The sequence below is a fragment of the Microtus pennsylvanicus genome, chromosome 8 (genome assembly GCF_037038515.1).
Source record: "Microtus pennsylvanicus isolate mMicPen1 chromosome 8, mMicPen1.hap1, whole genome shotgun sequence".
In the NCBI taxonomy this organism is placed as follows: Eukaryota; Metazoa; Chordata; class Mammalia; order Rodentia; family Cricetidae; genus Microtus; species Microtus pennsylvanicus.
In genome coordinates, this window is record NC_134586.1 from 103,075,747 (window position 1) to 103,090,009 (window position 14,263).

At 44.9% G+C, this 14,263-nt stretch overlaps 1 protein-coding gene across 4 annotated transcripts in view; it reads right to left on the reverse strand.

Annotated features, from left to right (window-relative positions):
* Window positions 1-368: 368 nt before the first annotated feature.
* The window catches only part of Sntg2 (syntrophin gamma 2), a 199,956-nt gene continuing 186,061 nt past the window's right edge, over window positions 369-14,263 (reverse strand). For all 4 annotated transcript variants that reach the window (XM_075982096.1, XM_075982095.1, XM_075982097.1 and 1 more), the window contains 2 exons: window positions 13,802-13,912; window positions 369-1,121 (listed from right to left, as the gene is read on the reverse strand). In XM_075982096.1, the coding sequence (XP_075838211.1) occupies window positions 990-1,121; window positions 13,802-13,912 (243 nt within the window). In that variant the 3' untranslated portion in view covers window positions 369-989. The remainder of the gene's footprint in view (window positions 1,122-13,801; window positions 13,913-14,263) is intronic.

Sequence of the window (14,263 nt, forward strand, 5' to 3'; positions counted from 1 at the left end):
TGTGATGGATATACATTGGGTAAGGATGTTGTAATTTCAGCAAGAAAAACAATACAATATTTGATAAGTTAAAACTTTTTTGTTCCTCCCAGATGTCAGATAAACATGGGTGAAGGGCAGTCAGGGGGCTGTGGCTGGTTGCTGAAACCTTCCTTGCTTCCAGGTCTGAAGGATAGCTAGACCCCTGTGGTGTTTCACTCGGCTTCTCACAAGCCCGTGTGTTTCCTTAGGCTCCTGTGCTCTACAGTCTCGTGGTTTATGTGCACCCTTTTCTAGAAGCCCTGAGAAATGAGAGCACAGTCACACCTTTTCCTAGCCACAGCCTGAATTTCTGAAAGGAAACTCAATCACTCCATTAAATTGTTTTTAATAAGAAAATAGAAAAGTCCCAGATCAGAAGTTATAAACAATATGAAAGACAAGAAAACCAAAGCATGTGCTGTATTTGATTAATTAGGAAAAAATAGAATTCACATTTAAATGACATATAATTCAATTACATAATAAACATGTAAGCATTTAATATAAAACTAAATAATTCAAATTCCCTCATCCCCTAAGCCTTTCTCAACCCAAAGCCAGTCCCACCTGGGGCAAAGGGAGAGTAACCAACCTGCCTGTGGGAAGCCGTTCCTTCTAAGAAAGACTAAGCGGTGGCTTCTCACTCTTCTATCAGGCTCTTTGCAAAAATAAAATTTGTATTTCACGAACGCAAGCAGTAGACTGTGGCGTCACATCACTGTCTGTCTGAGACAGGCTGGATGGGACACTTTCCGAGGACCCTGAGTTCCCATCACCACTGCGGCTGGTCAGAGTTGTATCCCTTTGTCAGATTCAACAGTCTGACCCATCTGTGAAACTAGTGATGTCTTTATTGGTATCACAACTATAGGCTCATTATAAAACCACACAAAGTTGCAACATTGTGCAGGAAAGATTGGTTCCTTAAGAAAATAATTTAATTGCTTGTAGCACTCTCCGGACTCATTTTAGCTGTTGCACAGGTATCTCCTTGCCATACTCTGGCTGTCCACGAACCCAGGGTCCAAAGAGGCCACCTTGGCAGCAATAAAGGAGTGGATACAGTGGAGGACGGCCGTCAAGTCCTGGAACTCCAGCTCCTGAGGAGAAATGAAATGGGACTGTGGTCACTGGGAAGATGCCCTGTGGCAACATTTTAGCAAACTCAGCTCTTTGCCCATTCCAAGGCTCTTTCTCCAAATAAGCACAAATACACATTGAAACAGGCAATGTTAAAATTAAGGCAGCATAGCAGGATCCACACAGATTTAAAAAGATTAAAAACTGGGGGCTGGAGAGATGGCTCAGTGGTTAAGAGCATTGCCTGCTCTTCCAAAGGTCCTGAGTTCAATTCCCGGCAACCACATGGTGGCTCACAACCATCTGGAATGAGGTCTGGTGCCCTCTTCTGGCCTGCAGACATACACACAGACAGAATATTGTATGCATAATAAGTAAATAAATATTTAAAAATAAGATTAAAAACTGTCATTTGTATTGATACTCTGATGATGCAGGAGGTGTTTCCTTGATCTCCATACAGGGTGACATGCAATCCCTCTATTTGAATTCTTCCTTAGTTGTACTATGTCTTAGGCAGACCTGAAGATCAGAGTTATGATTTCTGTCTTCACCACAAGCTGGAAATGCCAGGGCTAACAGTGACATCTGGATGAGGGTTTCATGGCGGTAGGGCTGGCTGTTTGCTTACCCTGGTTGCATGTGTGCACGCTCCCATGTGTGATTTGGAATGGATATTTTTGGAAGAACAACTAGAGCCCTGCTGTGGGAGTAGCACACATCTGGAGAGACCTTGGTTCCTCTTCACCCAGTTGTCATGCCAATGAAAGGAAGAAATGATACTCAAGACCAAGGTTCTTTAGGAGATTATGGACATCACCACCATAGAGCATATGAAAAGTAACAAACTCCTAGGTCTTACTTCTACACCTTAAAGCTTTCAAATACCAATGGAGATCAGAGGACAAGTTTATGGAGCCAACTCCCTCCCTCTAGCATGGTATCCGGGATCAAATGCAAGTCTCCAGCCTCGGAGCCTTCCACTAGTCTCTGGGATTTCCTTTCCTTACATACCTCCCCAAATGAAGTCCCCAGCCCAAACCAGCAAAGTTGGCAATGAGTTTTTAAGGCTCAATGTAAGTTGAACAGTCTTCAAACGTCATGATGTTATTGGGAAAATTAATCTTAGTATCTTGGAATACAAATACATCCCAACCTGCTATCCATCCAACAGGCAGAGAAGACGTTCTGAACGCATCATTGATGCTTTTTTATCTCTTCTGTATTGGTCCAATGTGGTGAAGAACAGCACAATGCCCTTAAGATGACTTCATGTACTGATACCCTATTTATTCAGTTTCAGCAAAATTCTATCATAGTCTAATCTGCCGAGACGACACCACAGATTAAGCTTCTTCATTTCAGGTGGACAGCCCCCCAGTTGTGCTCCTTGAAGCCTGACCAGGCAGCACCTCTGGGATGGGAAGTCAGTCCCCTTCCCTACAGGAAGGATGGACGCTCTCCACAGGTGCTGAAGACCTTCTACTGCCACTGAACCTCTGTGGGTTTTACTCAGGCACTTCTCTCCCTAAAGCAAGGATTCCAAATGGCGGGGGGGGGGGAACCATCCTCTACCTTCCTTTACAGAAGACTCCACCCAAAGGCTGCTCTTGTTATCTTTTCCATTCCTTTTAGAAACTGCTCCTATACTGGGGCTCAGGACCTTGAAGCAACCAGAGAAAAACGGGAGGGTGATGCGAGAAAGAGGTAAGGAGATTTCCCTTGGAAATAACCAAGAAGTTGGGCTGATGGCCCATGGAGAGAGTGAACCAGCTGGAAAATGAATCCCATGGTGTCATCCCTGGCCAGAGACAGAAAGGACATGGGGATGGGGTCCCTTATACTTGAAAGCTGTCCTCTACTCATTATACCTGTGACCAAAAGGTTCTCTTTTCTGTCTGCCAATGTAAGAGCCTCCTTTGCATGCAGGTGAAGCTTAATTTTGATTCTACCTCCACGAAAGAATATGTTACTTTGATCTCTTTTTTTTTTGTCTGAGTAATTAACAAGACGCTTAGGGTTCCCTTTATATTCCTAAGGTTGTTTCACTGTGAAGCCCTGTACTTGCTGCACAGTGCCGCCATTCTGAGTGGTGCAGGATCCATGAGTTACCAAGTTCCTTTGCCCGACGCCAACCATGCAGAATCCACTTGTTCTCCACACACCATGAGATGGTGGTCAGGATTTTTTATTTGTTATGATTTTTCGCCAGAAGAAAGATCAAGTAATAGTCTAGAGCAAACACAAGATTCTTGCAAGCTTAGCAAAACTTGTTTTCAGTCTGTGCCTGCCTCCTGGTAGTTATCACCTTCTCAAGGGGACAAGGCGAAGGACGGAGCCACAAAGCCCACAGCATGTGCGCACTAGCAGCTGGGCTTTATGTATGGGAGCTGAAAATTGCTTTACAAATTCCTACAATTTACTCAATAACAGCACGGCACACTGGAAGCAGCAGCCAGATGGCCACTGGCATTGAGACACAGATCCCAAAGCAGACTTGGTATTTTTCTGGCATAGTAAATTGAAGCCACATCAAAAGATTTTGAGAAGGCTATCACAAGAGAGTGGCTCCATGCGAAATCTCAGTCAAGAGCGTTCCTATCCAGGAATCAAGTGTAAGCTTCTGGAACAGGAGTCAGTGTTGATCCAAATATAGAATCTGAACATGTCACAGAACACCCTTGGTTCAGCCAAGGGACAATCATGATACCCGCCGCTCTGCTTAGATCCTAAGCAGATGCTGCCAGCAGGGCCATCCCGAATTGCACCTTTGTAGTGTTGTTAGCCAAAGCCGTGTTTGGCTTCTGTTGAATACGACATCAGGGTGATCCCCGAGCTATCTCTGTGACTGCCTCTCCCTGCTGGCCCTCAAACTGTGTCACAGGTGGTGGCAGGCTGCCACCTTCTACCTGCGGAGGAAGAGAATCTGTACACTCGAATAGGAAGTCGGACAGCAGGGATATAGCAACCTCCTCCAAATTTGTCTGACAAGCCTAAGGTATATATGATAAAGATACTTCTTTTTTCTCTTAAAAAAAAAAACAAGTTTGGAGAAAAGCAGGGAAAGCCAGATAATATCTGTAACTATAGACTGTTGTTGCCCCTTCCCACATCAGCGAGGCTGTCTTCTCCAGGAGTGACATAAGTACTTTTCAAACATACTTAACATTGTAAAAATGGGGCCTCCAGATGACCACTGACCACCAGTGCAATGCAGCCATGAGAAGCCAAGATTAGACTAAAACCTCCTGATTCTTGGTGGGGTGTGATGTATTATACTGTTTTAAATAAAGGTACTTCTGCATTTAACCATAGCTCGTTGTCAGAGCAGCCCACTCTTCAGTATTGTTCAGTTTCCAAGGTGAAGAAGGCGAATCTGAAAAGAAGCCCTAACTGATGACTTGTGCCTGCTTACCTGTGCCAGGACAGGCTGGAGCTGAGTTGGTGGCTAATGTCTCTGACACAGAGATGTCACCTTGGAATTCAGACTCTGATTCCTCCATTGGCTGGCTGTGCAGGCGTGCAGTGGGACACTGTCAGTTGCTCCCAACGTTTCTGACTTTGGTTTCTTGCTCTGGTGTCAAGAATCTTACCATGATTGTCTTTAAAATATAAATGACTTACCACATTGTCTGCAAATTTGCTCAATGACTCTGGTGTGGTTCTGACTAAATATAGCGCATGGTTGAGCTGGGCAGCCAGGAGACTGTTATCCCTGCTAGTGAAACCGTGACCCCACACCATCCTCAGCATCCCTGTGCGATTAACTAAGATGGCAGAGAACAGAGGACCGTCACTAGAGCAACATCAGTATGACATGGATATTATTTCTTTGTCAGCATAATAAAATAATCAGCCTCAAAGCTACAATGTAAAATGAGATAAAAGTCGGAGCCTACCATTTCCAGTTTTCAAATGAGGAAATGGAGTTTTAAAGCAATCTTCCAAAGTGACAGGGGCAATTAGTTGCAGAAATGTCACTTGTGTCAGGGATCCAAGAAGCCCCATGGGCTTCTGTGCTGTCCCTGATAGAGTTTTAAGAATTTGGCACTGTAGTGTCAACATTACAAGCTGTCTGAAAATGGGAGATACCACAAGCAACCCTGCATCTCCAGGACTCCTGCGAGTGTCCCAAGGGCAGAGTTTCAGCTTTACTCAACCTCCTCACTCTCTGGCTGTCCCTGTCCTGGAAATACCCTGAGGACTGGATGTGCTGTTGAAGGGACACTCAGATGCCATCAAATGGGAGGAATAGGGAACAGGGCCAGTAACCCTGCAAAGGTGCCGAGGAATGGAGGAATGGAGGAGGTGATTTTGATGGTACGTTCCCATGCATATCAATCCTTGAACAAACAATTCTGCATTTGGGCAAGGGTATGGATGGAGGCATTCCAGAAAAAGACAGGAACTAAGGACCAAAAGCAGGTGGTAACTGTGGGTCTGTGTATGGGTAGCATTAGGGAGAAAACGTGCTGAGTAGGTACTGGATGTCCCTAAGCTCATAGCACAGAACCACAAACACCACTCTAAGGACAACCCTCCAGGAAGCACAGGAAGCTGTGGATGGAGGGTGTTTAGGAGAAAGACAGAACCGTGTCTGTAGGGCAAGGGCACTGGAGACAGAAGGGAAGGCTTAGGGATAGGAATTCCCTTCAGGAAAGGACAAGTGTCCACGAGAAACGATGAGGGCATGAGCAAGACCTAGAAAGGAAGGAAGTCAACTTGGAGAGGGCAGATATGCACAGGGATGGGGTTGGTGTTGTTGACACAACCCAGCTGAGAGACCCCCAAAGGCACCAGGACTGCACTGAAAGGGGTGTGCTCCAGAAATGATGAGATAACCAGTGGAAGATAGATAGATAGATAGATAGATAGATAGATAGATAGATAGATAGATAGATAGATAGATAGATAGATAGAAGATAGAGACAGACACAGAGACAGGGACAGAGAGACAGAGATGCACAGAGAGAGACAGATACACACAGAGACAGAGAAACAGAGACACAGAGAGTCAGAGACAGAGAGACACAGAGAGACAGAGAGATACACACAGAGACAGAGAAACAGACAGAGACACAGAGAGACAGAGACACAGAGAGTGGGAGGAAGGAGCAGGAAAAGAAGGGAAGATCAGCTCAAGGCACAGACTGGAGTTGGAGGAACTAATAGAGAGTGTAAGAACAAACCACTCTCCTTGAATGAGTCTCCTCTTCTCACTGCGTTTGGAATTTACTTGCCTCAGCTTGGGTAGACTGTCTTTGGTTTTACTTTCTGAGTCTTAGCTGCATGTGGTTCACTGCAATATAAAAATACTAGAGATTTCCAGAAGTGAACAATTGGTAAGTTTTAAGTTGCCCACTGATCTGTGTAGCTGGATGGAGCCATACACTGTTTCCTCTGTCCTAGCTGGGATGTGAGACATCTCTCTCTCTAGTGTCTACACACTGGCTACACTGCCTGCTGCTAGTCATTTAGGAATCATCTGTTATCAGATCAACTATCTTGGTACCACAGTGACTCTTATCATTATGTAATGGTGACGAGAAAGTAGAAGAATGGTGGAAATTGGCAATTCAGATATGACAATAAGAAGTCATAAAGTGCTTCCCTTAAACAAAATAAATTTAAGTTTATCATAAAGTTGTATAGAAATACTTGTATGCATGCACAGGAGGAAACACAGGTACAAAGGTTTCAGTTTTAAATTAGTTACTTCTCATCACTGTCACAGGGTATCTTCCAGAAGGAAGCACTCACATATATGGGCATAGATTCAAACTATCACAAATATTTTAAAACCAAGTGTTCATTTGTCAGGAATCCTAACACCTAGTTTTAAAATATTTGCTGTCACCTTCAATGTTGGCTCTGTATCTATGTCTTCTAGACTTTCCCTGGTCACATCCTTTTCTAAAAGGATGTTTATTTTTATTGTGTATTGTTGTATGTTTTATATGTTTATGCTGGGGTATGTACATGTGGCTACAGATACCTTTAGTGGCCCAAACAGGGAAACGGATTCCCTAGAGTTGAGTTATAGGCATTGCAAGCTACAGAGCATAGGTTCTTTAAATTGAACTTGGGTCCTCTACAAGAGCAGTTTGTGTTTTTAACCACCAAGCTATCTCTCCAGCCCCTCTGGCTCACATTCTTAATCTTTCTCCATTAGCTAATAACAGAATTACAAATTAATGTATTTTATTGACCATGGCAGGATGTTAAATAGTCAAACAAACTGATTTCTACCAATGACCCTGGCTCCATCACTTTTGCTGTTTCCACACATTTTAAGATGAATGACAACCGTTGGCAAGGCTGTTTTTAACTAATTCAGTTTTTGCAGTTCACAGGGGATCCAGAATAACTCAGACACATACTGAGAGCGCGAAAGCTGGGGAGGAAGAGTGCCCGCAGTTTCACAATTTTTTTCTGTGCTGGTAAATATTTTATTTGGAAATTTCCAAGTTCTGACAAAGATAAATAACTCTTGCCCATTTTATTCAACCAAGGTCAATATCTTGAAGGACAGTATAGAACATCTCTCATTTTTAATTTAATGCTGAAGGGTAAAATATTGATAAAGATGCACTGGAAAGATACCTTCGGGTTATTGGGAAGTTCAAATAGTTTACAAATGCAAGAAATCGGCACTTGCTCACGCCCCAGTATGTCCTTTGCCCCTGGTACATCATTAACCTCTGTAAGGCTGCTCGGTACAGCCCCTATCTTTCTTTCCTATCCTAGTGAGGACAGCAGGGTGATAACCTCCACCCCCCCTTTTTTGGGGGGAGGAAGGCATACCAGCACATATGCGTCTGTTTCTCCTTTAAAAACATAGTGCTCAGATTGACTTTTCGTTCTACCACTAACATGGATGAGGCTTCTCTGAACCCAAATCTTCAGCCCTCACTCATCTCCAGGGCCAGCGATCAATGAGAGCCACTGGCATTCCAACACAGGGATGGAAATTGGGTCCAGCTGTCTCTGCTTGTACAATCTGTTATTTAATAAACTATAATTAGAAGAAAAATGGTTAATAAAGTGGACGAGGAGTAGAAGGTATAATCTAGGCGGTTTCCTTGGATACAGATAAAGTGAGTCTACAGCACATGCCTGCAGGTGCAGCGAGGCCAGCCACGCTTCTGGGTGTCCAACACACGCATGTGTTGTTTGTCCATGGGGACAGGGTGGTCTTTGTACGTGGAGATCAATCCTTTGAAAAAGTTCCCAGGAACTCAATTAACTTTCTAGATAGTGCCTATTTCCAGGTGGAGCCTCATCTCTGTGATGCTTCAGCTTACACTCACTTCCAGTGATGGGGGTTCTCTGCCTCTCCCCAAACCGGACTGGTACACAGAGAGTGGTATCTGTCCTATAGAAGGGACCCTGGACATAAGAACATGACTAAGGGAACTCTCAGAGATTTCTGATAATCTAGCTGGGTAGCTTTTCCTTGTCACTAGTAAATTCTTTAAATTTTGATTAAAAATTAAATTTTAAACAGACAGCATGATTTATCATTACCTCCAAAAAGCTCATAGCTCATTTTTGATTTTAAAAAAAGAATCATTTCCAAAGGATGGGGTGTGCTGGCCCTGACGCACACTGTATGTGTGTCCTACTGAGTTTAACTGAAGGTGATGGTTACGAGCTCACCCTATGCTTGCCCACAGCATAGGCTTCTGCCTTGGAAAATGATGTCCATGTCAAGAACCAGGCGCGTGTGTGTGTGTGTGTGTGTGTGTGTGTGTGTGTGTATGTGTGTGTGTGTGTGTGTTCAAGGCCTCTGGACCTTGGCTCCAGTCGTGATTTTCAGCAGGATGTCAACTAGCTCTAAATGGCATGACCAAAAAGAAGCCTTGTAGTCTCTAGTGGGCCATCAGTCGGCTTGTTTCTTCACCTTCCTTATCCATCAGGCATGGTGATGAGAATCCCACTTGGCCATGCCTTGCTGAGTAGGGAAGACAGGCAGAAGAAAACAGAGCTCATCTGAGATTCTGTGCTCACCTCCAGTTCATGTCACAACCTAGACCGCTGTGATAGATGAACATGTAGGAGATGGTGGGGGTCACATGGATGGGGACCACATGATGGGATTTTTGTTCTTGTTTAAAAAAACCTTCCACTAAGGTCACAGAGAAGGTGGTATTTGTGAACCAGGAAGCCTCAGATACCAGAGGCCAGATCTGACTGGACCTAGGACTTGAAGCTCCCAGGACTGTGAACCAAGCAGTCCTCAAATCCAGCTTCATGCTGGCACATACCTGGTGTCCTCTGGTGCCTCGCTTTAGAAAAGCATCTCAAACCTCTTCCTAGTGTCTAATTATGCCAAGCGTTTCCTGATTTGGCCTTTTTTCTTCCTCCTTATAGTTCATGGGCAGAAGACTCATGGATTGCTTTGGGAACAGGTTCCGCAGCTGCTTGCTACCTTGCTGCATGAGCCACTTGTTCAGTTAGCTTGAGCTATGAACATCCACAGTGTGCCCCCGAAACCCCCATTGGTGACGTCTTAGATGGGGCAAATGTATCCTGTCACCTCTTCCGGTGTCTTCCTAGTGGAAGAAGACTTGCACACTTGCTTAGAGATCACATTTAGCTACGTGTTTCTGTTAATATGATAATTCTAATTCCATGGACAGACAGGATGCAGTGATTCTAATTCCACAACAGACAGGGCGTACTCAAAACAAAACAGAGCTATAGGAAGCCACGTGATATTGTGTGGTGGATGGCTAAGCTGTGTGAGCAAGCCAGACTGGGAACACTGGGGACTGGGCGCTGTACCCGAGGGGCACTGGATCTCAGAGTCTCTACTCTAATAGACCATAGAGGTCTCCACTCATCCTGCTGCAGACGGCACATTCAGCTCTTCCTGATTCCAGCTCATGGACTATGTTCCAACCTGTCCATGGTTCGGTTGGGTCGTCCGCCCCTCTTTGCTCCTTCTGGCTTCCCAGAGGGTTTTTCATTGTTACTAACTCAGCAACAGCGTCAGCGCATGCCTGGCATTGGGCTCTGCTGGAAGGCAGAACGGCAGTTCTGTCTGCTGCCTGCTGCTCTCAGCTCAGAGTTGCCTATGCCCGGTCTTCCTCACTGCATCTGATAGGCTTCACTGACTTCCTGATGATACAGGAATCGCTCTTAGAGGGTGAAAATTAATCACAATTGTTTCTCCCAAAGACAAAATTATTCTTCATTAAACTGTGCTTTGTTGCAGGGATACAGATGGGGATATTAAGAGTAAGAAGAGCTCACTGGCTGCAGTGGAGAAAGGCTTTCAATTGCATCATGGGAAGTGTTTCCTCCTGAGAAACCTGTAAAACTCTGGCAACCCTCCCTTTCATTTCCTCTCCTCCTTCTCCTCCTCCTCTCTTCTCCTCCCCCAGCATCTCTCTTCCTTGAGCCAGGATCTTATTTTTTCCAGGGTGGCCTTGAATTTGTACATAGTCAAAAATGACTTCCAACCCATGATCCTCCTATCTCTACCTCCCAACCTCTGGGAGCACAGGCATGTGCCACCAAGCCCAACAACCGACAGTACTTTGTGTACTAAGTTTCTCTTTCTTTCAGTGTTAATATATTAATTTAAAACATACTTATTAAACACACGTGCAGGGGACCTCATGCTGCAGAATAACCCATCTAACCTCCTCTGAGAAGCTCAGCCTCAAATGCAGAGGAAAACATAAGAAATTTAAATATAGCCAATGCTCCCCCAAACAAAGCTAGGACAGAGGGTCACAACACAGCAGGCGCTAGCTGCGGGGTGGGGCTTTTCTTCCACCACTATCCTGTGCTGTGTTTCCTCATAATCTCACTGTAAGTCACATAACTAGTCAGTTGAAGAGACCTCCGGGGAAAGCAAATACTTCACTTACGAAGGCCTTAGAAGTGGGAGAGGCGCCTCAGTTGGCAAAGTGCTAAGCAAGCAAGAAGACCTGAATGAAGACACTCAGCAACTGCGTGGAGCCAGCATGAGCCACCTAGCACTGGACAGGGGGAGACAGGTAGATTCTCAGAGCCCACTGCCTGCCAGCATAGCCGGATTAGTGAGCTCCAGTCCAGAGAGTCCTCATCTTAAAAAATAAAGCGGAGAGAAACTGAGAAAGATATCAAGCATTGACCTTTGGCCTTTACACACAGAACATACACATGTATGTACACCCACGTGCACACGTACACACACCTATGTAAACACACATACATGAACTGCATGAGAGAGAGAATGAATTGTGGCTGTGTGCTAATTCCAAGAATACCTAGGGGTCTAACTTGTTTTGCTGTTTCATAGGCTCTAGCAGATGCAGCTAGGGAAATTATTTCTGAGCTGAGCGGGCTATGTGAGCATCATCCCCGTGAGCTCTGGTCTGTACCTGCAGAAACCTCCAAAGCCCAGGAGGTGCCCCTGGCTCTTGCTTCACTTCAGTTAAAGCCTCAGCCTTTTTCTGCCTATTCCCTGCTTGGGTCCCAAGAGAAGCCCTGGTAGTCTGAGATCTGGGAAACATCAGGGTTGGGCTGCAAGTTTGTGCACTTGATTTTGTTGAGATGTATCCACACACCTCCCAAACATTTCTATGAGTGTATATTTCTCATTTTTTTTCTTAAAAAGAGCCTCACAGAATGTTTAAATTTTAGCATTATTGATCCAGTATTCATTTTTATAACCTATGTAAACCTTAGATCTTTCTCATTTATACCCACTAGGATGGAAACCCATATAATCTAAAGGCCACGGGGAAGTTAACTTCATTTCAAATTGCTACACACCAATTCAAATTCATCTCACACTGATACAGCCACCCCTCTCTCAACACCTTTAGCTGACACTGTACCTGCTGCTAAGGGGCATCTCAGACACCAGGCAAGCACATGCTGTTCCTTCAGCTTGTGCTCCAGGGAACAGCAGTGCCTTAAGCATATTTTGAGCTCAAATCCTCAGGGCTCTGTGACTCCCAGACTGGAGAAGTGAGAGTGACAGGACCCATGTGGGGAAGGGTGGCAGGTCCCTCCCAGCCGTGGGTGCCCCATCAACGCACAGACCTGGGGTAAGCAGAAATCCTGACTTGCATGCATTGCGAATTGATCTCTACTCAGTCATTCCCTCTCAGACCACAGAACATAGCTCATCGTGGAGCGGCAGGATGCAGTGTGCCGACAGTCTCATCTCCCCAACTTCTTTTTTTTTAAATATTTATTTATTATGTATACAATATTCTGTCTGTGTGTATGTCTGCAGGCCAGAAGAGGGCACCAGATGGTTGTGAGCTACCATGTGATTGCTGGGAATTGAACTCAGGACCTTTGGAAGAGCAGGCAATGCTCTTCACCACTGAGCCATCTCTCCAGCCCAACTTCTAACTTCACAAGAGTCTGCAGCCTGTCGTGACCCAGAGCTTCACAGTTTGCCCCACCCCCACAGTTTCACACCCTTCTGCCAGCTCAAGGCTCCACACTTCCTTCCCAAACTCAAGGTTCCACAATCTGTCTCCCTCAGCTTATCACCTCAAACCTCCATAGTCTGCCTTCACCTCAGGACTCCACAGCCCATCTGCCTACACTCAGAACCTAGAGCCTGCATGTCCCATCTCAGGAGCCCACAGCTTCCTACTTCCCTTCAGGGCTGTATATCCGAAAGTGTCCACAGACTACCCAGTAAGTATATATCCCACCAGCCTTGGCCAATTCTATCCATAAAAGTGTCAAGCAATTCTGCATAATTTCTCTTCTACTTAGAAAGCAATTCTGGGTTTCCCTATTATGGTCTTGACCCTTTTGCTCATAACACCACTGCTTCCTCTCTTTGATGGACTCCAGGAGTTTGGCTCAGTGCTCCGCTGTAGATCTCTGCATCTGCTTCCACCAGTTACTGGATGAAGGCTCTATGATAACAATTAAGGCAGTGATCAATCTGATTATTGGGGAAGGGCAGACCATAAGGGGAAATCCACAGAAATAGCTGACCTGAGCAAGTGGGAGCTCACTGACTCTGGACTAACAGATGGGAAACCTGCATGAGACCGAAGTAGACCTTCTGAATGTGGGAGACAGTTGGGAGGCTTAAACAGTCTGTGGGACCACTGGCAGTGGGACCAGGATTTATCCCTAGTGCTTAAACTGGTGTCTGGGAGAACATTCTCTTTGAAGGGATACCTTGCTCAGCTTAGATATAGGGAAGGAAGGCCTTGGTCAGACTATGTTGACTCCCCATGGGAAGCCTTAACCTTTCTGAGGACTGGATGGTGATGGGGTATGGTGAAGGGTGGGGCAGGTGGAGGGGAGGAAGTGGGAACAGAGATAGCTATGTAAAATGAGAAAAGATTGTATTTAAAAATTCTTAATAAAAAGAGAGAGAGAAAAGAAAGAAAGGGATAGGGGACTTTTTCTTATATTGTTTCTATAGGCATTCCATCAGACAATGCAGTTTGGAAAACTCTTCTATTAGATTTTGGCTTCTAGAACATTTTAAAGTACCGACTCCTTGCTACTATTTACTAAGCAATGTGTAGGTTTTGATAGAATTAAATACTTTGTGTCATCTGTCACCATTTCAGGACACAAACTCTCAGTGGAAAAATATTAGTCCTAGGTTTGCTGAGTTGACTTCCAGGTTTAGGATGAGTTTGTTTCCTTCTCATGCCTCCTTACCAGCTGACCCCTCTCTCTACTTGTCTCTGAGTACAGAATGTACAAGTTTTACCTTTGTCTCGATCTGTTTGGTGTCTGGATTCTGAAACAGCAGCTTTACTCGAGTTTTCCCATCGTCTGAAGATCCCTTAAGCTGAGAAAACTTGAATCTCCAGAGGACGTTCTGCAGAGAAATGATATGAATGAGTGATATATAAGCAATATTATATTCACTGAATGTCTCATAACGTAAAGCACATATCTGGGTAAATGCCATTTTTTATGACATGTCTGCCTTCTGTGCCCAGCCAGCTCAGGGTCGCATGCTAGCCTTTCTAGTCTGCACCCTGCTTTTACCCTCCTTGTCTTCCTGAACCTACCCTACAAATTTTTCAAGACCATTGCTTCCTTATTTGCCTGCAGAACTGTAAGTTCACGGAAGGCCAGTCTCTTACCAGTAGGATGCTGGCCACAGTTCAGTTCACATAGGAAGTTTGGATCCCGCCTGCATTACCCCACCATGGCTATATACTGT